At 38.9% G+C, this 25,144-nt stretch overlaps 1 protein-coding gene across 1 annotated transcript in view; it reads right to left on the bottom strand.

Annotated features, from left to right (window-relative positions):
- The window catches only part of MOXD1 (monooxygenase DBH like 1), a 96,751-nt gene that overhangs the window by 46,323 nt on the left and 25,284 nt on the right, over positions 1–25,144 (bottom strand). Inside the window, exons 2-4 of the mRNA XM_026649544.1 lie at positions 22,726–22,872; positions 20,280–20,447; positions 20,068–20,151 (exon numbers count right to left, since the gene is read on the bottom strand). Of these exons, the coding sequence (XP_026505329.1) occupies positions 20,068–20,151; positions 20,280–20,447; positions 22,726–22,872 (399 nt within the window). The remainder of the gene's footprint in view (positions 1–20,067; positions 20,152–20,279; positions 20,448–22,725; positions 22,873–25,144) is intronic.

The following is a 25,144-nucleotide window of genomic DNA, read 5'->3' as shown; positions in this document are numbered from 1 at the left end:
GTAGGATAAAGAACATGATCGCTCAACAGTATCCATGGGACACTAGACCCATGATTGGTCAGTTTTGATACAGAATCTTCCATAATTTGCACACTTCTAGAGTGAGAGTCTGAAAGCTGATTACCATGAAATAAACCCAACCTCTTTCAGTGTGTAAACAGACACTTTCTGGTTACCATGGCATTTGTAAGGAAACAGAATTAATTTTACAAACTATGTTACCCAGAATGTTTTACATGAAGTCACCCATCACAGAATAGATGCTGTAGTATGTTTGCTGTAGTGATGTGCTGGAGGGTTCTCAGGAGTGCCTGGGAGCCCCTGGTTAAAATTCTGCCACTGAACTTAAGAGAAGGCTGGAGTGATTTCACTGCTGTCTAATGGAGTTCTTCCTCTGTCTGGGTGCTATTAAATCATCCCTGTCAGAGATGACATCCTTGGGGCAAACATGAATGTTTCTGAAGAGCAATTTTTTTTGCTTTTTGAATAGACCAGATTCCACTAAAAGTCAGGCTATCCAAAAATATTCAAAGGGAGAGAACCTCCCCCTCACTACCCTTTCAAGGTCTGCACCCCACTCCATCCAAGCCTTCTTCAAATTACACAAGAGAAGCCCTGTGCTATGCTATCAATATACTGCATATATATTTCAGGGGCAAAAATATAATCACTTCTGGCATGTAGCGCTTAATAGGTTTGTTTGCCTAGTAGTGTTGTCTCCTTTTAATGTTATGAGAATACTTTTTTTCTTTAAATGGGAAAACAAGTGAACACATTCCCAAGTCCTGCAATTTCACCTTCCCTGTTACAGCTGGCTCATAACTGGTGAGAACACTTTTTGTCAGAGCCTCTTGTTAAAATATTGGGAGCACATTACCAGTCTCCAAAAATTTATGTCACTGGACCTTTTTCAAAACTATCGAAATGAATGCATACAAACCAGGCCACACAGAGTCTGCACACACCAAAGCCAAGTCCCCAGTTGATGTAAATTAGCATAGTTCTATTGAAGTCAATGGCACTATACTGATTTACACCAGATCTTCAGGTAGTGTATCAGAGTTTACTATTGATGGCAAGTCTTAAAGTCTTCCTGGTGGAAGCATCTTCTGCATTATTTTCCCCATTTTCCTCCACTTTGCCACTTCCCCAAACCACTGTACAAATACAAAATGTATTTATTGGAAAAGGAGCTACAGTAATGCAAGCAGTTTTCCCACAGTGATATGATTTCCACCATTATCTTTCCAGGACTAATTCTGATTCCATTGAGAATTCCACCTCAACCTGATGTTTCCCTGACTCAGCTCCATGCAGAGTACCTGCATATCTGTCAAGAAGTGCAAAAACCAAAAACCGCCCACACCGCCGTGGCTCAGAAGTTACATAGGAGTAGATGCCCCCAGCATTCAGAATCTCTATGTAAATTATGAATGGATTCAGTGAAAAGGTTATGGGAAATGTTTTCTCTGTATATGCCATGGAAATAAGGGTACTTGTCCAAACGTGATACGTCCACCTGCTGCTGCAGGATCCCAGCACCAGCTGTGCTTACACTCACTACTTCAAAAACTATTTCCCTTCAAAGCAATAGGACATCACTAAAGTTAGAAATCTACATCCTGTCATTGACATCTTGTTATCTAAACAATAACATTATTTCAAATAAATATTTTGGTTCAGCTTTCTTTGAGCTTTTTTAAAGTCTTTTAAAAACAATTTAAAAATCCTTCAGTTGTGTCTCTGCAGTGCATTTTGTGAGAGGTTTTATACTCTTCAGACAGAATTATGAATATACTGTACATTGTTAAAAGTATCAGTGCAATGATAATTATATGCTTTTCTTATTATATGCTTTTTCTATAATGCCTAATTTTAGGCACCCAAACTTGAATCTTTGGACCAATTAATTTATAAATTCTGATTTCCCAATTATTTGAACTTTTTAAAGTGCAAAGTTAAAATTTGGTTCTATGACTTTTAATCCAAAAGCCAAAGAACCTGAAACTAAGCTACTTAGATTCAGTTCTACCTTTACAAAACACCAGTCACAGAAACAAACCAATTATTCCAGCAAAAGTGTTATGCTCATGAGTGTTGAAGGCTACTAATTCATTATGGTGAATAGGAGAAAGGAGGAAGCCAAACTTTGGAATAATTTAGGAAAAAAAGGTTTTAATTTGTCATAGTAAAGTCGGGTAGGGGAGTAAAGTCCTGGGAAAACTTATGAAAAGTCAGACATATTCTGTGTTGACTCAACAATCTTTGCAGACCTATGTCACTAATTCATTTTAGATCTGATTTTCATTTACACAAAAGTCCCTTTACACTGCTCTCACAGTGTAAATGAGCCTTAAAATTGCATTTATGCCCCACTTCCTGGTACATATGTACTGCCAGAGCCACATGAAGGGACTGTAGCATAAATGAGACTCCGGGCATTTATTTGTAACATTTTAGGCACAACTCTTGACTTGGCTATTTGGTTCCTTCACCTTTCCTTGCTGATTCTTACCCAATTCTTGTAGCAAGATTTGGTCATCCATTAGTCACTATTATTGAAAGAGAAAGACAAGATTGAGGGGGAATTCATTTATAGTTACCTACAATGTTACCATCCCCACTTTGCCTAATTCTTTAGTTGTTTATGTGTGGTATTTAAGCAGTTGCTGAAATGCAAGTGAGAATCAGCTGTCAGAGTTGATCTGTAAACTGTGTCATGAATAAGCCCACAGGAGATATTGTACTATCAGAGCATGTCAGTCAGTTCTCTCCCCCAAGGCAGAGGAATTTTCTGCTTCACATACCCTACCACCAATGGACTGGGGAATGAGAGCCCCACATCTACCCCAAATCAAAATGCCTAAAACCTTAGGAGTGTAAAAAGTATTTAAAAAGTCCCTAATTGCGCCTACTTTTCACAAGAATTTTAAATATATATACAATCAACTGCCACTTCCTTATTGCTGCCACTAGTTCTTGCTCACTTCCTTTCTACAGTACTCCCTCTATAACATGAAAGTTTGGGCACAAAATTTTTCTGAATGACCACACAAATACCCATGTACATGTTTTATACCCCACTACCTGAAATGGAAGGAATTCCTTTCATTGGAGGGATATGTAACACCCCCCCACCCCGCCGCGCCACCCACACACACACACACACACACACACACACACACACACACAAATGAAAGAAGGAGATTTTCAAAAAATCGTTAACTTTATACAAAATAGTAAGTATATATACACAATTAAGTGCTTCTTTTTACCATCCATTACAAATATTATTTGATATTGCAATGGTTTTTCAATTGTTTTGTTTTTTTCTACAATAAACCATGGAGGGTTTAAGGCTCTGGAATGAATTTATGCCAGCTACTACTGTAAATCAATACATCTTCAGAAAAATATATAGTACATATCAGTATATTTACATTAAGCTTCAAAAAGATGTTTTAGTGGTGATCTCTTTACATGCCACAAGGTATCTTTTCCGAATCTCACATTTTCAACATTTCACAAAAACTTCCTGATAACTGTTTGTAGCAAATTTTGTTTATACGGGGGGGCGGGGGGAGGGGGAGGAGGAGGAGAGAGAAGGGCTTTTCTCTTCCTTGGGAGCTTCTTTGTGGGATGATCAAGACTTGAAGATTACAGTTTTTCAAGTGAATGCCCAGGGCAAAGCAAGAATATGCCTTTTTTGACTCTAAATAGTTGGATTATGATGTTTGACCTGCATGACCTGTCTTGATTGGGGAAATTAAGTTTTTTAAATTGTTCACATAGCCACACATCTGAACTTCGTGAAAGTCCATCTTTGTTACAGGACTTAATAATTCACTTCAAACCCCTTAGAAACCTCCTCTAGTAGCAAACTTCTTTAACTTGGGAGCCATTACACCCCTTTATACCATCTTTCATCATAATGTATCCTCTTAGCAATGGCCACAAGTCTAACTCCAAAGAACTGTCAGTGTAATATCAAACTAGAATTTTGGGCCGGATTCTGACCTCAGTCAGAGCTGTGTAAATCCACAGTAACTTAATTAAAGCCAATAGAGTTACTCCATGTTTACAAAGGAATAACTGAGACCAGAATCTGGCCTTTGATTTTCCACTCATCAGTGCCCAATAATTATTCAGCTAAATTCTTGTTCTCTTTTGCATATTATTCATTCACCTATTACACAAACACAACCATACTGTTTTTCTTTATATATACTGATTTTTTTTTAACATAGCATTATTAACAGGGGGTTTGCACTCAACTCTGTTGCAAACCAGCTTCAAGGTACTGATGGGATTAACATTAAACAGGATGAAATTTCAAATTAATCTAATCTAATGTGCCAAGATGTCAGGACTCCTGCTAGAAAGAAATCTCATCAGAAAGCTTACTTTTGTTTATAACTATTTTCTGTCTCTTTTTGTTTGCTTTGATTCCTTGAAGTTACAGCTGTAGCTTGTTATTAATGGCTGTTTCTCCAAATGATCCAAGCCAGCAAACTGTATCCCATCCTCCACCTCAGAAATATCTCACTAGCAAATCTGGTCAACCAAATTTAGCAAAACAATTTTTGGATTTCTTTGTTGTGTAAAGAAATGCCAATCAGTTTTTGTTTTTGTTCCAGTGTTGTTTTTCCACTAAAATGAAAACAACATCAACAAAAACTAAAGCTAGTCTATTCATTTGTTCAGATTCAAAAGCTGGTTTCCATTTAATTTTTATGTTTTAAATTCTTCAAATAAAATGCAGTTGTGATTATTGCATATTTCTGTAGTCACTTGTGGCCCAATTCTGTACCTGTTTACAGATGAGAAATTCCTTAAATGTAGTAGTGCAGTAGTAGTGTTGCTAAAGCACCAGGCTTGCATGGGACGCCACATTCATTAGCCAGATACAAAAGCACCTCCACACTCCCTGCACTGAAGCAAGTGATCTTCACAATGCAGGCTGCAAAAAAGGGGCTTTTCTTGCTGTAACAGGGTGCACACTGCACCCCTGAGTATTCAACCCCTGCACCTCCCTCCTCAATGAGTCAGGGACACTTCAGTCTGGTGCAACACCCATGCTCTTTATTCTCTAAAAGTTTCCCACCAGCAGTTCACAACTATATAGAGGCTTCACAGCTACTTTGTCTACAACAGGGTTGGCCAGCAACAGACTAGGTAGCTCCCACCTCCTTCTATACCTGACCTTTCTCTTTACCTTCCTCTCTTTCTCTGGCTTCCTCCCAGCCTTTATAGCTCTAGGCTATTAAGACTGGCAGGTGTGGCCAGTTACCAGGCAGGCACAGGGCTATTCACCCAGCCCCAATCTATTCCCCTTGATTGGGGCTGGAGTGGCAGGAGCTGATGAAGGGCTTCTCAACCAGCACCCTGCCACACTTGCACAGAGTAGGTGTGTCCTGTGTCTTATGAACCAGGCACCGTAGTGCAAGTGTGTACAGCAGTGCTTCAATGCAGAAAAATGAATCCAGGTCATTCCCTGGAGTAACTGTCCCTCCACAGCATCAAGACTGACAAGAGACCCATTACTCCATGGAGTACATGGCTGTCTAAGTCACCCACATCTCATTAAACCATGTAGTACCCAGAACCTCCTGTGAGTGCGCCACTGCTAGCAAGTCACTATAGGAGGATATACTCTCCATGGTAAATGCCACTTAGCAAGGCAATGGCCTTACACAAAAGCTATGCAGTGGATAGGTACAGTCATTTGAATGTGGTACCATCAGCTACCCATAGTGCTCAGCTCAGCAGTCCAGAATACTATTCTACGATCTGAAAAAATGGATTAGAAAAAGTGACATGAGATTTTGAGTATTGACTGTTGGTGTTCAGGATGGTTTAGGATAGTTATTTTATCTAATCAGGTTCACCAAACCTATGAATGCTTTTTGAAAATGAGCTCTGGCTGATTTTCACCAGACAGTTTCAATGACAGACATACAGATGTTTTGCTCTCCTCTTGCTTTTGACATGTAGTATTACCTTCTTGTTTACTTTTACCTTCCCATATATATCAACAATATTTTTTTCATTATCTGTTGATCTGCCTGTCCAATTTAGATGATAAACTCCTCAAGGTAAGGTCCATGTTTTCTCATTAGAGTTGATTGAAGATATTTTTGTTGAAACTTTTTTCAACCAAAAATTGGGCTTTAACTAAACAATAATTTTGATGGAAAGTATCTGCTTCACTTAAAAGTTCTAGATTTTTCTTCAGAAAATTAAAAACTGAAAATATTCGCTGTAAACTGAAATGTTTTAGGGGGGTTTCGACAAAAAGTCGACATTTTCTGCTGAAAATTTGATGAAATTTATTTTGTCATTTTGGTGTAATTTTTTCTGCATAACACCCCGTCCTCATTTTCTAATCAGCTCCACTTCTTATACACATATGTAAAGCACCGTGCAAACCAGAGCAGGTCAAATGAGCAGAAGCCCTATGTAGCTGGACCCGCAGAGCTGGGATGGAATCCTGACTCTACTGAAGTCAATGGGAGTTCTGCCATTGATTTCAATGGGGCCAGGATTTCACCCCTGAAATCTATTTTCATAGGAATCCAAGGAGTTTAGGGACCACATTCTTGTCCCCATTGTAGCCCTGCAAACACCTCCACCCTGTGGAGAGCATTTGTCAGAAGCTGTGAAATTAAACTCACAGAATAGCCAAGGCATCTGTCCATCTCCCATGTGGTATGCTGAAAAACATGCTTCAAATACTGAATTTTTACATAGGTCTGAATTCTGCATAGTCTTACAACACATGCTTAATTTTATACACTGTGAGTAGTTCAATGGATTAATCACTGTGTGTAAAGATAAGCATGTGCATATGTTTTGGTGACACTGTCATGCAGTCCACATTAAATTCAGTCCTTATTTCTCACTAATCAGTTTTGAACTCTGCCCTCCAGAAAGAGTTCCAGAATTTATGCTGTACCAAATATATATGCATCTTTCAAAAGCGTGTGATTTTTGGAGTCTACTGTGCTAAGCATAACAAAGTCACTGTTGTAGTTCCACTCAGAACTATTTATATATGACACTGAGCACCACTATGTATCTTGATATTTTTTCAGATTAAAACAAGGTTCCCTCTAAAATATTTTCTTACATTAGCCATACCTTGGATGTGGGGAAAATATCAATTATATTTTGTTGTTACTGAAGTAAATTGCTTCTTACAACAAATTAATTCAAAGATCGCTTAAATGGGAAAAGGCCCAGGCTGCAAGAGAAAGAACCAAATGATTAGATTAGGTAAATTTCCCTTGGAGGATGGGAAACTTTACATACCAACCGCGGAAGCTCCACACAACTCCAGACATTTAAACTTGGATGATTCCTTCTTAGTGCATGTGGAGTGTATTCTGTGACAGTTTCAAATTAAGAATATAATCTTGAATTGAAATAACAGTGTTGTTTTGTTTATTTATTTTATAAACTGTGTTGTTGGAGTCTGGGTTTAACTGCTTCTGAAGGTAATTTAAACCATCTAGCAAGATTACTGAACACAAATTCTGTCATCAATGTGGGGAACAATGTCCTTACCATCTGAATGGAAAATGTTATTCAGAGCATTGACATTTCCTGTTTATGGTTAAAAAAAGGGACATTTGTTTGCCGATTGACCATGCTGCTTAATGTAATAAGAGACTCTTATTTAAATTTCACTATTATACCTCATTAAGACTTGATTACTGTACTGTAGCTTGAAACTGTAGGATTTTCACTGGAATAAATATGCAGTTGCAGCTAAATGCTGCTCTGTTTTTTGCATTTCTAAATTCATGCTGTTTTCCCCTCATTTCCTCAAAGGTTATCATAATTAAATTAAATGATTCTAAATTCATGCAATCCCCCCAAAATCATCATAATTAAAGTACAAAATCCTAATGATAACTGTTATGCCTCCATATACCCAATAAGCAGCCATGCAACCATAAACTAAAATGACTTTAATAGGGTAAGAAGAAAAAAACAAAAACAAAATAGTAACAGCAAAGATTTCAAAATGAGTACAGGTGGACAACAATTACAACTGTCACCCAGTCCACTCCTCAATTCCTGCTTTTATTTCCAGCTAACCAGTTTGAACTTACTACCTAGAAAGAGTTCCAGAATTTAAAAGTCATCTCAATCCAAAAGAAACATACATCACAATGAGCATTCACAGAGACTTGTTTCCCCCTCAGGTATGTCCTCGGCCTGTTAAGACAACAGATTGCAGTAACAGAGTAAAAAATGCAACCCTGAGGAGTAAACTGATAAAATGTTTGGGTCAAGAAAATACATGTTTCATTCAGTTATCTTACACTGCTGTCCTGTCATTTCTCTCTCAAGCATGAGGCATATTGGCATGGCAGCTGTGATACACAGACAGTACGACCACAGAATCTCAGATCTCAGTGCAGCTCTCACACACCACACAAAATTAATCTGAAGTAATCAGGAACACCATTACTACTCTGTGAAAATAATGAAGCAATAAAGGAATATTTAACTTCTTATGTTTCAGATCCAAAAACCAGTACTCTCTCATTCATTTTTATTTTATTACCTACCTATAGGCTAGCTACACTGGTATTTACACAAAAAGTGGTATACACCTGTCCACTGCAGGCATGACCATAGTTTTGGCTGATATATATTTATGGTTACAGGAATATTTTATTACCTACCATGATGGAGAGAACAGTCAGACTAATTGCAGACATTCCTATAACAGGATTTCCTTGCATCTTTGGTGCATTGGTTCAGAGGTGTAGCAGTAAAAAAAGAAGTGGGTAAACTCCTAAACTAAACTCCATATTCCCCCAGTAAGAAGTTGGTAAATTCTGTTTACCCTCAGCTACACTACTGCATTGGTTAGTCACTACCATATCTCCAAAACCATACACAGAACAGAGAGTGAGGGGCGGGGGGGAAGAGATGGGGTAGAAATTAATTGTGGTAATGGGGCCTTAATATCAAGCATAGATAGAAGATGACCCCACAAGGCAGACCAATTCTTCCAGCATGGAATGGGGCAGTTAGAGGATTTGGGGATTAGGGAGCTGAATCCCAGAGGATCAGGGGACCCACACTTGTGTCCCTTCACTATGCTGGATTTTTAGAAAAAGTTTAAGTTATGATACTGGTCATTCTCTTAATAAGAAGTTGTCATCCATGTAAACCGGAAGGCCTGTATAGAGTATGTAATTGCCTACTGCATGATGACATTGTGAGTGCACCAGTATAGAGTTTGGGCGATCATTAGTTACAAAAGAAACCAAGGTGATAGGATCGGGTGAATACAGATGTTCATGTTCTGCAGCTGGCCACAATGGAATGGGATATCATAATATGGGGCTACATAGAAGGAGCTGCACCCTTTACATATTTCTTATTAGAAAGGAATACAGAAAAAACTTCAGGGGAGGATCACACTCCACTGAGAAGTGTGGAGTTTGGCCACACAACCAACTCTGATGTGGCTATAGATGCTGACATTTTTGCTCACAAGTTTGAGGCACACAAACACGTACGTCATGAAGAGACAGTGCTTGAAATGTGCAAGGTGTACATTTAAGGGGTTTTTCTTGGAAAAGTTTGAATCTCCTTGTGATGTTGCACCCCATAATGCTTTATAGAAATATACCTATGAGTGTAAATATGACTGTGATGGTACCTCCCATAAGGCTTTATGGAAATATGCTTAGAATGTGTTTTATGCTACATATGCCATGTAACATATCTCCGTAAAGGTTATGATCTACTGAATGCATTAATCCTATTTGTATGCATGTATCATTTTTGTATTCAAAGTTATGAATGCTATGAATGTTGGCTGTGTACTGGCTTGATTTCTAAATAACCTTAGTAGAGCATTTGGTCAGTTCCTGGAGAAAGGAATGTTGAAATTAAGTATCTAATCAAGAAACACTTAAAGGACAATGGATCTTGGAATGCTCCAATCCACATAAGAAGTCTACTTGAGGACGTTCAAGGTAGCATGTAAACAACAGATGCTACCTGTAAAAACTGAGTCATGCATGGACATGTGACTTGCCCAGGTAACTCCTAAACTCCATCTTGGAGCTGGACTTTGCATAGGAGTAAGGAGGAGATCTCCACCCACAAGAGAAAGTCTATTTAAACCCCTGGGAGACCCCTCCATTTTGTCTTGAGCTGGCTAAAGAGAGAGCCCTCTCCACCCCCCAGAATACTTGAAAGAAACTGGAACAAAAGAAAGTGTGCAAGGGGTGTGAGTGATTGCTGGACCCAGGCTAAAAGGAGATTAGTCTGTAAAAGGTAGTATTCTAGAACTGGTGAGGATCTTATCTGTATTCAGTTTGATTAGACATAGATTTGCGTGTTTTATTTTATTTTGCTTGGTGACTTACTTTATTCTGTCTGTTACTACTTGGAACCACTTAAATCCTACTTTCTGTATTTAATAAAATCACTTCTTACTTATTAATTGACTCAGAGTATGTATTAATACCTGTGGGAGCAAACAGCCATGCATATCTCTCTATCAATGTTATAGAGGGCGAACAATTTATGAGTTTACCCTCATAAGCTTTATACAGGGTAAAACGGATTTATTTGGGTTTAGAACCCATTGGGAGTTGGGCATCTGAGTGTTAAAGACAGGAACACTTCTGTTAGCTGCTTTCAGGTAAACCTGCAGCTTTGGGGCAAGTAATTCAGACCCTGGGTCTTTGTTGGAGCAGACGGGCATGTCTGGCTCAGCAAGACAGGGTGCTGAGGCCCCGAGCTGGCAGGGAAGGCAGGGGCAAAGGTAGTCTTGAAACATCAGGTGGCAGCTCCTAAGGGGGATTCTGTGATCTGACCCATCACAATGACAAAACTGGAATATGTTTTATGCTAGATATGCCATATAACACATCTCTGCAAAGGTTATGATCTACTGAGCATTCATCCTATTTGTATGCATGTATCATTTTTGTATTCGAAGTTATGAATATTGGCTATGTACTTGTTTGATTTTAAGTAGCCTCAGTGAAGCATTCGGTCAGCTTCTTGAGAAAAGACTATTCTCAGTAAGTGCCCGATCAAGAAACACTTAAGCTAACAATGGACCTTGATAGATGCCAATCCACATCTGAACTTTCCTGGGAACGTCCTGTAGAAAACTGAGTCATGCATAGACATCTGACTTGCCCATGTGACTCCAAAACTCCATTTTGTAGCTGGATTCTACACATGGGAAGAGAGGGGTTTCCACCCACAAGAGAGAGACTATATATGCCCCTGGAAAAACCCCTCCATTTTGTCTTCAACTAGCTCAAGAGATAGCCTTTCCACCCCAAAGAGATGCCTGAAAGAAACTGGAATAAAGGATAGTAACTACAGGGGTGTGAGTGACTGCTGGACCCAGACTAGAAGGAGGCTAGTCTGTCAAAGAAGCTTATTGGAACATCTCTGAGGGTGAGATTTACCTGCATTTAGCTTCTTAAGCTGTTTTCAGTTAAACCTGCAGCTTGTGGGGGACGTGGTTCAGACTTGGATCTGTGTTTGCAGCAGGCAAGCGTGTCTGGCTCAAACCAGGCAAGGTACTGAAGTCCCAAGCTGGCAGGGAAAACGGGCTCAGAGGTAGTTCCAGCACATCAGGTAGCAGTCCCAAAGGGGTTTCTGTGACCCAACTCGACACACTCCTGCCAGTTCAGTGGAGTGATTTTTGACATTGCATAATCTAATGTGCCTGTTCAGGCTTGCAATGAAGCGAGAGCCCACCAGATCAAAGGCCAGATAGCTTGCAAGCTTTGTGGCACATGATGAACACATTGCAGACAATCTAATTTTATAGGGTTGAAATTGTTCTGCACATGCAATGTACATGTAAAATACAGAACTTTTTTTGTTTCACACTGTCTGATGCAATTTGGCAGAGTTATGCCAAACGTAAATGTTCGGGCCCGAGAACAACAAGAAGTTACTGTCTGGTATTCAACATAAAAATCAGTGCTCCCATTTAGGTACCAAAGGCTACAAGCCGCCTCTCTGGCTTTTAATCAATCAGTCTCTTAAACTGGAGTCCCTTTGTGTTTTTCACACTAGAGTCTTTGGTATTACTAAAGCATTCCCATGTCCAAAAGCTGAGTCTCCCTTGGCAACAAGATTTTTGAGGGATTCTGCTTTCTAATAAGAGATTACTATGAATCTGAAAATGAAGTTTAACCAGCAGCTGCTAGCCTGCTCCAATGCAGATAAATCTTGGTTTAAAAGGCACTCCCTTCTTGTTGCAAGACCAGTATTGGAAAAATGGTTATGCACAAGTGGAAAAATACGTTATGCACAAGTGTACTTCAACATTTTTCAATGTTCGATAACTAGGCTTTTCCTGGTGAAATATATGGCCTGATTTGATTATTCTCTCACTCATCTTTTGATGATTAAAAGCAAAAATAATTGCCTATGCAAAAATTTCCAAACCTCCTCAAATCAGACTTTTTTTTTTTTAAAACAGTTTTTTTTTCTTTTGAAGTAGGATAAATCAATGGGACTCAAAGTGATTTACTTCCCTAAGAAATTAGAGTTAAAAATACTTTATCACTACCTTCTCTGTCACCCAACATATTAATAACGATGAAAAAAGTTTAATTGTGTCAATATGCTATTTGTTTTATTGTACCTGAGACACTCAGATATTTATACTATACAAATATCAAGTATATATTTATCAATATATACAGTACTTGATATTTGACCAACCAGATGTATTTTTGATTGTGTCTTATGTGTCCACCCATATAAACCCTAAACATTGTACATTCTCCCATTCCATCATTGGTCAACATGTTTGCTCCATTCTCATGAGTGATAGTGCACAATGAATGGAGATACATGAAAGGGATGGTTTGAGTACGTATCCAAACATCATCCATACTCTCTGAACCTCTGCAGAGTCTGCAAAATTGTGCTGAAAATCTCATAAAAACAGGCTCTCTGATGGGATTTGCAGTACTTTCTGGTTCCATTTGGTCATGGAAATAGTTAAGCCTTTCTTCCAGTATTTTGGCTATTCTGCTTCTGGTCCCAGACACAATGGCTGATTTCTTTGTATCTTCAGCAAGGCTGGTTCAAAGTTCTGGGTGAAGGTTCCAAATTCTGGGTAAGTTTGTTCTTATTTTATATAATCTGCTTTGACTATTCTTAATACTAGAGAGACAAGGTGGGTGAGGTAATATCTTTTATTGGACCAACTTTGTAAGCTTGAAACCTTGTCTCTTTTACCAACTGAAGTTGGTCCAATAAAATATTACCTCACCCACCTTGTCTCCCTAATATCCAGGTACCAACGTGACTACAACACTGCAAACCATGGAAGATATCCTTAATACCAATATTCAATCTCAGACAACTTTTTTCTGCCTATTACTACTATTCATTTAGAGATGATTATTACTAGGGGTTGCAAGATTCGTTCCACAAATTAAAAAAAAAGATACTTTAAGGAGGTTAAGAAAATAAGAAGGAAAAATGGATTGGGTGTTGAAACTAGTATGTTCGTGTTACAGTTAGTGCTGAAAAACCTTCAAGCAAAGCGATTATGGAGTTCCTGGCTTCTAAAACATACATTCTTTCATCAACAGACGTTATAAATTTGCAGAAGTGTGTACACACTACTCAAGTATGTAAAGGGAAACAGAGGTGTGTCAGGTGTGGTGGGAGAACATGTGAATAAAGCAGGTAATACTGTATTTAAGTTTTTAATTGCAGTGGGAAATACAGTGCTGCATTTGGGAGATGTGAGGTCAGCATTTATACCTAAGAAGCACAGGGCCAAAGTAATGAATAATATAATTTTGGCTGATGCAGTTAAATTAGTAAGTAATCCAATTAAAATAAGTCTTAGGGAGAAAGAAAGCACTGAGGCCTAAGCTAAAAACAGTAAAAAAAAAAGTTACTGAAGAATCATGAACAGAAAGAGATAAAAGGACTAAAACAAGCTTCAAAAATATAGTTTCTGTGGAAGTGTTTCTAATGAATTTGAAATTGTCATTTTCATGACATCTGTATGGCAAACATCTGTATGGTGCAAGCTCAGAAAAAATGAAGAAATAAGGTCACCAGATAAATTGAAAAATAAGACAAAAGAAATTAATAGATATGCGAAGCATTAATAGTGAAAGCGATCTGGTGCCATTTTTATATATTGTGACAAGTCAGACCTGGCAGTTCTGGAAGCGTGGTTGAAGGTAGGTGTATTAGTCTTAAAATGATTAAAGCACTTTTTCCTATGAACTGAAAGAGGTTACCCTCAAGTTAATTGTCGACACCTGTGTTTAATGAAGGCCAGCCAGTGACCTTTAAAAATTTCTTCCAGTGAGAGTGATAAGAGAGAATGGATGAGAAACAAGCTGCAGAAGGGTTGCGTGCAGTGAGGGGGAAAGATTTCTCGTAGGCGAAGAGCTGTTTTTCCCTATAAACAGAAATCTTTTTTTTATTTTTGTTTGGGGAGGAGGCCTTGGTTCTCAACGTAGCTGGACCCAGAGAGTGTTAGAGAGGGTGGCTGGCAATTGGTAGTGACATAAAAAGGGGCAGTACTCCAGCTGGTGTTAGGAAATTTAATTTTTTTGTTTTTGTTTAAAGATGCTTTGGGGCCAACCCCGTAAATATTGTAAATAAACGGATGTGAAGTATTAAACCGCCAGTGTCAGCCTGTTTTACCCCAGGCCTCCTGAACACCACTTGGAGAAATGCTGAGACCTGACGCGACAAAAGAGATGTGTTGTCACACAATGTAGAAAAGCAATGGAAATCAGAGTACATGATGGTACTTAAATGGATTTCAGAAGTTTCAATGTGCCTCCAGGGGAGAACTCTTACATAGAATGAGAAATAATAAAAATATTTTTTTTAAAACATAATCCTTGACCAGATAAAATGGCATAACCTAAACTAATCCTTTCATTACCTGCAGAAAACCTGAGTATTCAGGCTGCAGGCAGGTGGCGTACAGAGCAATTGGGGGTGTGGAGCTGCTATCTCTCTCTTACTGACATAGCTCCTATCCCAACCTAAGGGTTGGCATAGCACCAGTGGCCCCTCTATACCAATTATCCATTCACACAAAATCCATGCTCAATGTGGCTTATGCAAGATCGATGCAGAGACATTTTCATGGGGGTTAGGAGTGCATAGGCACCCCTGTGTGACTACCCTGTCAGCAAACCCTCCAGTCATTCCCTGTGAGAAGCTTATGTGGTGCAGAGGACTTTGCCTTATGCATATGATACATTTTGTATACTCATTTCAATAAAAGCACGTTTAGAAAAAGAAGTGAGACAAACTTTCATTTTCAAGAATGGCTAGTTAATAATTGTATAGAGCACTGCAAGAATCTGAATAATCAATAGACTTAAACTTATATTTTAGGAAGTCTTGAGTAACAAATACAACACAGAGCCTGAGCTCCTACATTTGAAAAAACTCAGGGCTAATTTCTATGTATAGGAAAAATAAAAACGTACTGCATGGTAGCAAGCCCCAAGCATAGGCCACATCCTGGAGCTGCAAGCAGCAAGACAGGCAAGTGCACATCTAGCTGTGGGAGGTTTTTGCACGCAGGAGGTGATGTACACTGCTCCGATATACAAAGCCAGTTTCATCTTGGCGTTTCAGAGCTACTGTACAGCCATCTTGCAGGTCCAGCGTGTGGATTAGATGATGCCTGACATACTCTATCCCCAACATGTCCCCTTTTTCAGTTCTACCTATTGCTATTTTTAAAATTGGCCTGTCGCACACTCGCACTGATGTTTAGTTCTGCAGACAGAAAGTTCATAATGGGATTAAGAGGGTGTAGAGGAAGGCTGAACAAACCCTTAGAAGTTTAGTGAAACAAGAGGAGGAGATACTGTTCTACTGTTTGAAGCTGTATACAAAAACAGTTCAGTGCCTGGTACTGACTGGTTCAAATAGTTTCTTCCCTATGTTGTTGAAAGTATACTTTGTATTTATGACAGATAAAGTGATAATATAATAATAATACATTATTTGTATTGCAGTAGCTCCTACAGCCCTCAAACAGGAGGGTTTAGTAGAGCCTGCACAAATATATGTCCCTATTCCAAGGAACTTGAAGTTTCAAGAAATATAACACAAAGGAAAATTAAAATGAGAAATCATAACCCTGATTCAGTGTCCCATTATTGTACTTATGCTCTGTTCTCTGTTAGTGGATATGGCGTAAGGCATAGTTACTTGCTCCTGTCCTCATTGTAGCTATGGGTTGAATACAGAAGTAGTCTTATCTGCTACATAATTTACCTGTTGTATGCAGTGCAGTTGTAGCCATGTCAATTCCTGGGAGCTTAAATTCATAACTCTGCTAGACACTAAAAATCAAGGACTGAAACTGGATTTATGGCTTATTACAATAATCCGTAACCCACTAACTCCCTCTTTTTGTCCTATGACTGCAGAGGTGTTAACAGGTCACTCTACCTTGAATGGTCCCTTAAGATATGTGCTAGCTACTTATGCTAAATCTGTTCCACCTTGCATTTAGCTGTGACACTCGGCGTTCCTTTCCCAGACCTGAAGAAATGTTCTGTGTAGCTCGAAAGCTTGTCTTTCTCACCAACAGAAGATGGTCCAATAAAAGATATTTACCTCACCAACCTTGTCTCTCACGTAATTTACCTGTCACCTGGTGCATCTTGTTCTAGGATAAAGAGGCAATGGAGAAATGCTGATTTACACCAGCTGAGGATCTGGCCCACAGAAAACAAAGTGAATGTTATGGGTTTTTTTCCTACATATGGCCTGGTACCAGATAATGAAAATAGTGCAGGTGGCATTTTACACTGATTATAATACATTGTGTGTGAAATCCTGAACGAATAGAAAGAACTGTTAGTTTACTAACATATGTCATATCATTACCCTACCTTGTGGTAGGAATAATGGGCCAATCCTGCAAAACCTTACCCAGGCAAACAGTCCCACTGGCTTCAATGGACTACTTGGATGAGTAAAGGTTTGTAGGATTGGGCCCTAACTTCCTTAACACGCAAGTCTCCAAAACAGCACCTAATGCAGGGAGAATGAACACTGCATCTTTTAGAAAGGTGGAGCCTGCTCCCCACCAGCAGAGTTGGACAGCTCTATGTGTGGGAACTGATGTCTCCTACTGTGGGTGACTAGAACCACACCCCAGGTTTCACAGTTTTTTTTACAAAAATCATCACTTCCGTTTCTTCACCTCCTTCTTCACTGTCTAGCTTTACTTTTCTCTCTATTTCCCTAAGATCTCGTCTAGAGAAAATATTGTACTTTACAATGAAAATTAATATATCTGAAAATAAATTAGTCAGAGGATAATAATAATTAACAAAAAGAAATGAAAGAGAGAGAGAAAAGGTGTGCTATATGAACCAAATTCTACTTCATTTGGAGTTGGACCAGCTTAAGGGCTTAAACCACTACAGTACTTAAGCATTTGTGCATAACTAATTGTTTAGTCCTACTGAAGTTGATGAGACTGCTTATGTATTTAAAGTTATGCACATGGCTTAAATGTTTTGCTGCATCAAGGCCTACACAAGACTAGAAATGGGCCAAATTCAGTGCAGCTGTATCCTTATGGATGCATTAGAATTATACCAGGGACAAATTTTGGCCGTTTTGTCTAAATCACTGCTTTTTCTCTCTCTAAAAGTGGGATGCCTCATTTGTGTTGAATGTATACAACAGAAGAAACCATGAAACAACATCTACTTATGTATCCAAATAGCCCAATCAGTTTGTTGAAAGCAGATAATGCATTTGGCTTGTCCTTTGTCCATTTCTATCTTTGTTTGCATGGCCCATGTCCTTTTTGGAGATCCATAATCCCATTCCATTGTGTAATCAATAAGCATTTGGAAATGTACAATGTGTTTGCAAGAATACATCTGTATAAATCCACAACAAGCCTGCATAAGTCAGCTATATAGCTGTGTGACATATCTGAAAATTCAAGTTCTACCCTTTAGAAAGAAATGCTAAAACAGGGTTTTCACAATTCCTTTTCTCTCCTTCTCTCTGTAATCAGTTTAGCTGTCAGTGAGTACTACACCATTTAAATTACAACATTGTTTTTCTGACTTGGGGAAGAAAGCATTGAAAATAATATTAAAATTCTCAGCTATTTATAATAAAATATCAAACAGGAGACTTTCAAAGTTTATAAGATTCTAATATTCATTATAAATCACAGCATAAGTAAAGAATATGAAATACCACACTTCTGTGGGGAAAAAAAAATCAATAAGTAAATTTCAGCTTAAGTTCTCAAACTTCATCTGGCCACATATTACATTCATATGGTACACCTATAGTAGCTGTCATGCAAAGCATCTTATGGCAAGTTACACAGAGTCTTTTCAGGGAAGCATACATGTGTACAGTTGCTATTAAGATCAGCATTGAAAGACATGCATAGGTGCTTAATATTCTGAGCCTATATCTTTTGAAAACAGATAGCAAAGAGTTTTCACACATTAATATTGTAGGCCAAATTCTGTTTTACATATACCCTTGTATGACTGGTTACCACTGACTTCAATGGGGTTTACATGTAAGTAACTGGGGCATCATTTGGACCTAACAATTTATCAGTAATACAACACTGGAAAATTGATTAAACCCATGGTACCACAGAATAACCATGTCTCATATACACATTAGAGATAATGGGTCAAGATCTCTTAGCGTATGTCTACACTGTAAAAGAACCCAACAGCAGCAAGTCTCTGAACCCAGGTCAACTTACTTGGGATTGCGTTACCAAGCTAAAAATGGAAGTGTAGACATTCTGCCTTGGGCTGGAGCCTACACTCTGAGATCCACCCCTGTCGCTGGGTGTCAGAGCCTGGGCTCCAGCCAAAGCAGGAATGTCTACACTGTTATTTTTAGCCCTGTAGCGCAAGCCCCAGAGCCTGAGTCAACTGACTTGGGCTCGAGATTCTCTGCTGGGGGTGTTTTTTGCAGTGTAGACGTACCTTTTGTTTTTAGACTCTTGCAATCTCATCAAAGTTATTGGAGATGCATGAACATAACAGAGAAGCCCAACAATAGTAGTAACATCTTCATGTTTTTACTTGAAACATCAATGGGTTTTAGGAAAAATTAAAATCTTGTGCTTGATCCTGCAACCCTTATTCATACATAATAATTGTATAGTACCACTCAAGTCAAGGACTGCTAACTGCAGGATCATGCTCCTTTTAACTAGCACCATCTAATTTTGATTCCCCAAGACTAAAATTTATCTCAAATAATTCTTACTTTGTTCTTTTAACATCTATTCACACTGGTACAATAATTTTGATTATATATTACACACCTTAAATTAATAAGGATTGAATCTAAAAATGTGTGTTGATTCAGATAAGCACCCAAATGTATGGATATTTATTTGAACTATCTACTTCACTTGGTCTGCTAAAGTGGGACAGAATTATTGTGAGAATGGGCTCTTTTGTGAGGAAGAGTGTAAGCACCATCTTTCTCAGTGTTTTTGTGCTTCTGGGTCCATCCTGAACCAGAAGTTACAGAGGCTAAAAATATATGTAATATAAGGAATAATGCTAACTGGCTGCAGTTTTGAAACCAGTTTGAATTTGCTCTGAGCTTTGTAAAAAAGCCTGTGGTTTTTTTGTTTTCTTTACCCATTTTCTCATACACACACACACCCCATGAATCATGGAATATCAGAGTTGGAAGGGGCCTCATGAGGTCACCTAGTCCAACCCCCTGCTCAATGCATGACCATTCCCCAGATGGATTTTTGCCCCAGATCCCTAAATGGCCCCCTCAAGGATTGAACTTATAACCCTGGGTTTAGCAGGCCAATGCTCAAACCATGGAGCTATCCCTCTCCCGCTCCTTGTTTCACAAAAACATTTGAAAGATCTTCTTTGTTTGTTTTTTGTCTCCATGCAGAACAAAAACAAATTTGAAAACCTTGAAAGTTGCTGTGAAACAGAATTGCTGTCCTCTGGACATCTCTAAACATGAGGGTATAAATTGGACTCTTCAGACTAAGTCACATACCTTTATCACATGATGCTTTTCATGATGTATAGGTATCTTAAACATTTGGCACCAATATGTTGTGTCTTTGTCTGGTATAGGTACCTGTCTTAATAAAAAGGGAAAGAAAACACTAATATAAAAGTCAAATTTTTTTCATGTTTCTTCAGTCCTCACCTCTTGCCCCCACTCTACCCTATCTCCAAATAAAAACAAAACCCAAAGTAACTTACGTCTTGGTTTGTCAAGTCAAAGTATGCCAAAGAGGCAGATATAACATTCTTTTTCTCAGGGTTCAGTAAACGTAGACTCTTTGAGCCGCGATTTGATCCATGGTAATTTTGACCTGCTTCTCCCATGTCTTTGTGGTGATAGGCCCATATCACCCTTACTGTGCTCTCCTTGAAAACAAAATCTTTTCTGATTAGGTATAGGAAGAAGTCCTTCCTCACAGTTTAGTTCACAACATTCCCAAGGCAGATCCAGAGCTGTAGTGACTTGTCATTGCTCCGCTGGAGCCACTCTTTCCCTGTTTTTATAATCCACCCTCATCTTTCTACAGTGATTATCCTCGAACCATGTTTTACAGAGATCTCTTTGCAGGGCTCAGCTGGTCTCAGCTGGAGGTTTATTCTGCCACTGAGAACTGTGTGTCATCAAGGTATGTGTGTCTTTCCCACGAATGTTAGTCAGTTTTATGCACAGCCATAGGAAGCAGAATAGATCCTTAAATAGCAAATAAGGCAAGTCTTTTTTTAGAGGGGTTACCAGTGCTTCTCCTATGATCAGCTGCTAGAATGAGAATGACTGCACCACACTTAAAGCGGGGCAAACGTTGGCTGGGCTTGCCGAATAGGGTGACCAAGTGTCCTGATTTTATAGGGACAGTCCCGATTTTTGGGTCTTTTTCTTATATAGGCTCCTATTACCTCCCACCCCCATCCCGATTTTTCACACTTGCTGTCTGGTCACTCTATTGCCGAAGAAGGGCAGCTGTGCTCTATGGCCGGGGGTGGGGAGGGGGAGTGAGGTCAGAAACTGCTGCAAAATGTGAATGGTGGTCAGCTTTGCGGAGCTGACTCACCCCTCAGGAATGTAAGGTCTGAAGGCCATAAAGGTGCAAGCCCTCGGTGTGGGAAGCCCCTTTGTTCCACGCAGCAGGCAAGGCAGCACCCAGCCACGCTCCCCCTCCCGCCCCCCCAGTGGAGGCAAATATCAGGTGGGTTAGGACCTGCTGTGGGAATTGTGCTAGTCGCTCCTTTTTAAGTGGGGCTGTGAAGGAATTTTTCCCGCACCACCAGATTGGCTTCGGTGGAGTCAGGTTTTTTCGCCTTCCCCACAGCAGGCGTCAGGGATGACCTTTTCTGTAAGAAGAAAAGGGGGTAGGCTATATGTTGCAATTTATTTTGTAAGTGTGGGACAGACGTCCAGTGCAGGTACTCCATAGGGAAAGCATCCAATGACCAGATAAATGGCCTGGTAAAGGTCTTAAAAGGAGGTGCTGGACAAAGGAACAGAACAGGGGAGGGTGGTTGGAGGACTCCTATGATTGGTACAGCAGGGAGCCAAACCCCTCCCCCCCTTCTCATAGCCACCTTAACCCTCCTATTAGGGGTGGATGGTAAGGTCCAAGCCATGGGTTGGTTCGGGGGCCCTGGATGGAAAATGAAGGGGGGCTGGTGGAAGCCCCAGGTAATGATTTTAATAAACATGGATTTGCCTGCACTGTACACTTTATCTGCCAGGTAGTCCCAGACATCTATATAATAAAGTTGCAGCCTGATTAAAATCCATATCAAGTGTCTCCTGTCCTTCTTTCAGTATACCCAGACAACGCATCTCGGTCCCTCCTGTTATCTGCTTGTGGCACACAATAGTTTAGTGTCCTGAAGGCTATAATACTTTGTTCTAATTCTGTTGGGCTCAGTGTGGGGATGATTGGGTGGTGTTTAGTGGTCTGTGATATATAAGGTCAGACTAGATGATCCCATGGTCCCTTCTGGCCTTAAACTCTACAACACTGATTAAAAAAAACATTTCCTATCATAGCGAATTTTCTAAAGTTAGAAGATTAACATATCAAAATGAATGACTTGATGCAAGTCTTTCTGCTTGTTCAGTCATCTTTAATGCTATTGTCAGTGAGTACATATTTTAAAAGTGCATAAAAAGAAATAAATAGTTTATCGCCGCCACTATGCAGTAAATAAAAGAACTTAACATGGACAGTAAACATATTTTAAAAAACTGCTCTGCTTAAAAAAAGAGAAAATACAGAAATTAAAATATAAAGTATGTTTTTCCTGCTATATGCACAAATTTTCCAGAAACTCAGCTTTTTGTACTGAGGTCAAGCATGTAAGACTCAGTATGAAAGAAATTTGAGAAAGGTCTGAGAAACAGAAGGGGAGGGAAAGAAGTTGGAATTTGACTTTACTTGCCCTTGCCTACTAAAATACATCCAAATATTGAAATTTTACATGATTAATCTAAGCCCTAAAATGGAATTTTTGGAAAGTTTGTGCATATAGCTGGATAAACACATTTGGTAGTTGAATTTCTGTAGTTCTTTCTCTTTTTTTAATCTGAGGAGTTTTTGATAACTGGCTTCAACATCATGGTACATTTTTATGTACTTGATCTATATGTATCTGTCTATATAAAAGCAGAACACCTTACCGTTATACTCTTATCATTTGTGTCACAAGTGTGTAGCTCTCTGCTAAAAGCCAATATTGTATGTGTACTATTTTCCATGGCATACTCAAGATGGTAATCCTGTTGAGAATCTCTCTTTAATGCTCTGTTTGCATCTGTAAAATAATCCTGTTGAAAATACAAAATAAAAACAACTTGCTGTAATTCATTATAAAATGATCTCTGGTATTAAATCCAAAACATATCTTTATGTAAAATATTGAAACTACAACAATTGTTTGTTAAAGGATTTATTGTAGATGAGATTGGATAATTCTCTGGGTAAAAAGTCATCTAAGTCTTTTTCCAGCAGGTGAACCTTATTAGTAAACAGCTTAGGCTCAGGAACTTAAAGCAGATCCTTCTTTAACAATAGTATAAATTTACTGCTTGTGCCTAGACACCCAGAAAAAACAAATAGAATACTTAAAAGATAATGAGCAAATTCATCTTTACTGTAACTTTACTGATTTCAGAACAGCAAGAATTGATTTCACTTAATGTTTATATCAAAAGCACTTCCTCTTCCTCTCTCCCCACATTTTAGTCTTTACTATTTTTTCTCATGAAAAAATTGGGGAAAAAAATCTAAAAGAAATCTAAAAATCTAAACAAACCAGCCACTCTAGCTTTAACTACTGTGGTTTTTTTTTAAAAAATTACCATTAAACGGCAAAATTCATCTTACGATGGCATAGTCTTGTTTACACATCTATCAGTTTAAAAAACCCACTCAAATGTTTTCAGTGTATTTTTTAAAAGAAAGATCAGTCTTCAGTGTAGCAGACATATCATATAATTGCAGACTTCAATAATGTCAGATCATTAACCTCTTCACCCTTGAATTCTTTGCTGCCATGTGCAGCTGCTTGCTAGCTGTGCCTCATTCCCTCAAGATGACACATCCTCTGATATTGACAGAGCCCCAACCATGTGGTGTTCATAAAAAAAAAAAAAAAGGCCTTCCATAGGCTCAGGGACAAGGGAGCAGCATAGTCTTAGTTGCCCTTCTTTGAGTTTTAGGCCTTTTCTGTGCAGATTTTTTGTTTTTCGCTACTCTGTGCACTGAACCTTGGAGGGGAGCAGCTGGCCTGTGGTTAGGAAAACATCAAGAGAAAACTGCTTTCCCAGCACATGCTAGTGTTCTCTCTGTTACCAAAGGATTTTGTTTGAAGCAGAATTTTTTAACTAGTAGATGTGCTTCTGGGGCTAAATGTGTTTTATGTGGTTTCTATGACTTGCATGCTCCAGTCTCCAGAGAGAGAGAATCTCTCACCTGAATATGCAATTGAGAGAGTTTTAAAAGTGCACATGCAAGTGTTTAGAAATTATATTCAATGCAAAATTTGAGGCTGAACTGAAATCTCTGAAAATCTGGCTCCTGGTCAACAGCAACTAAATCAAAATCTTAGGTGAAATCTTGGCCTCAGAAAAACTCACATTTAATTAATGAGGCCAGGATTTCACCACTCATTTCTGAAGTGTCCCTTTTTCTCTCTCATTATCACCATAGAATCTGAGAGTGGAATTTGGCTCATTATGCATGTTATAGATTGATATGCATAAATATGTATGCATCTATATATCTTGAAAGTGGAGCACTCAAAAGTTAGGACATGCCAGATTTAATGTTTCCTGTGAAAACTTAACTGATCCCTCTTCTGTATATGCACTATGATATTAATTACAGGAGCATATTTTTTTCCACAGGACCCCTACCTCATCCAGTGCACAGGATGGACTATGTTATGGGGATGAATCAAGCCTGCATAGTGTTGCTTGTAGGAACCCTGCTTCATTTGCTACAGAAGTTGGATGGTGTATAGCAAATGTGGCAGAGGGCAGCAGGAAGAGAAAGGATGGTCTCTTGGTTAAGGAAGTTGAATCTGCCCTGGGGAACTGGATACTATCCTTGCACGTGCCACAGAGTTTCCATGTGATGCTTGGCAAGTCACTTACATCAAACTATTCACACATGGACACTGTTTGGGTTTTATTTTATGGTGTCCAATTTGAGTCCCTGAGGTTGACAACTTGCAATTGCAACTGAAGTCAGCATAGCTGTGCTTTCAAATTAAAGTGTTTGATAATGGAGATAATAATGTTCCCTTACCTCACAGGGGCATTGTGAAGATAAATTAATTAATTAATGTTTGGTGATGAGCACCACAGATAAGCCCATGAAAAAATTCACAGTTCTGTATGCAGAGCAAGGTTTGAATAGTGTGCAGTAATAAGGCCTGGGGCCACACATTGAACAATGAGGAAAACACAAATTATGGAATAGCTGCTCCTTCATCGACCACTGTCCATCCTGTGCACTGAATGAGGCCAGGGTACAAGCCACAATAAAAACAAATTTTAAAACCTCATACGTTGTCACAAAATGAAATAATTGTTT

The sequence above is a fragment of the Terrapene carolina genome, unplaced genomic scaffold (genome assembly GCF_002925995.2).
Source record: "Terrapene carolina triunguis isolate 2854851 unplaced genomic scaffold, T_m_triunguis-2.0 Scaffold85, whole genome shotgun sequence".
Lineage (NCBI taxonomy): Eukaryota > Metazoa > Chordata > Testudines > Emydidae > Terrapene > Terrapene triunguis.
This window is presented reverse-complemented; position numbering and strand designations above follow the sequence as displayed.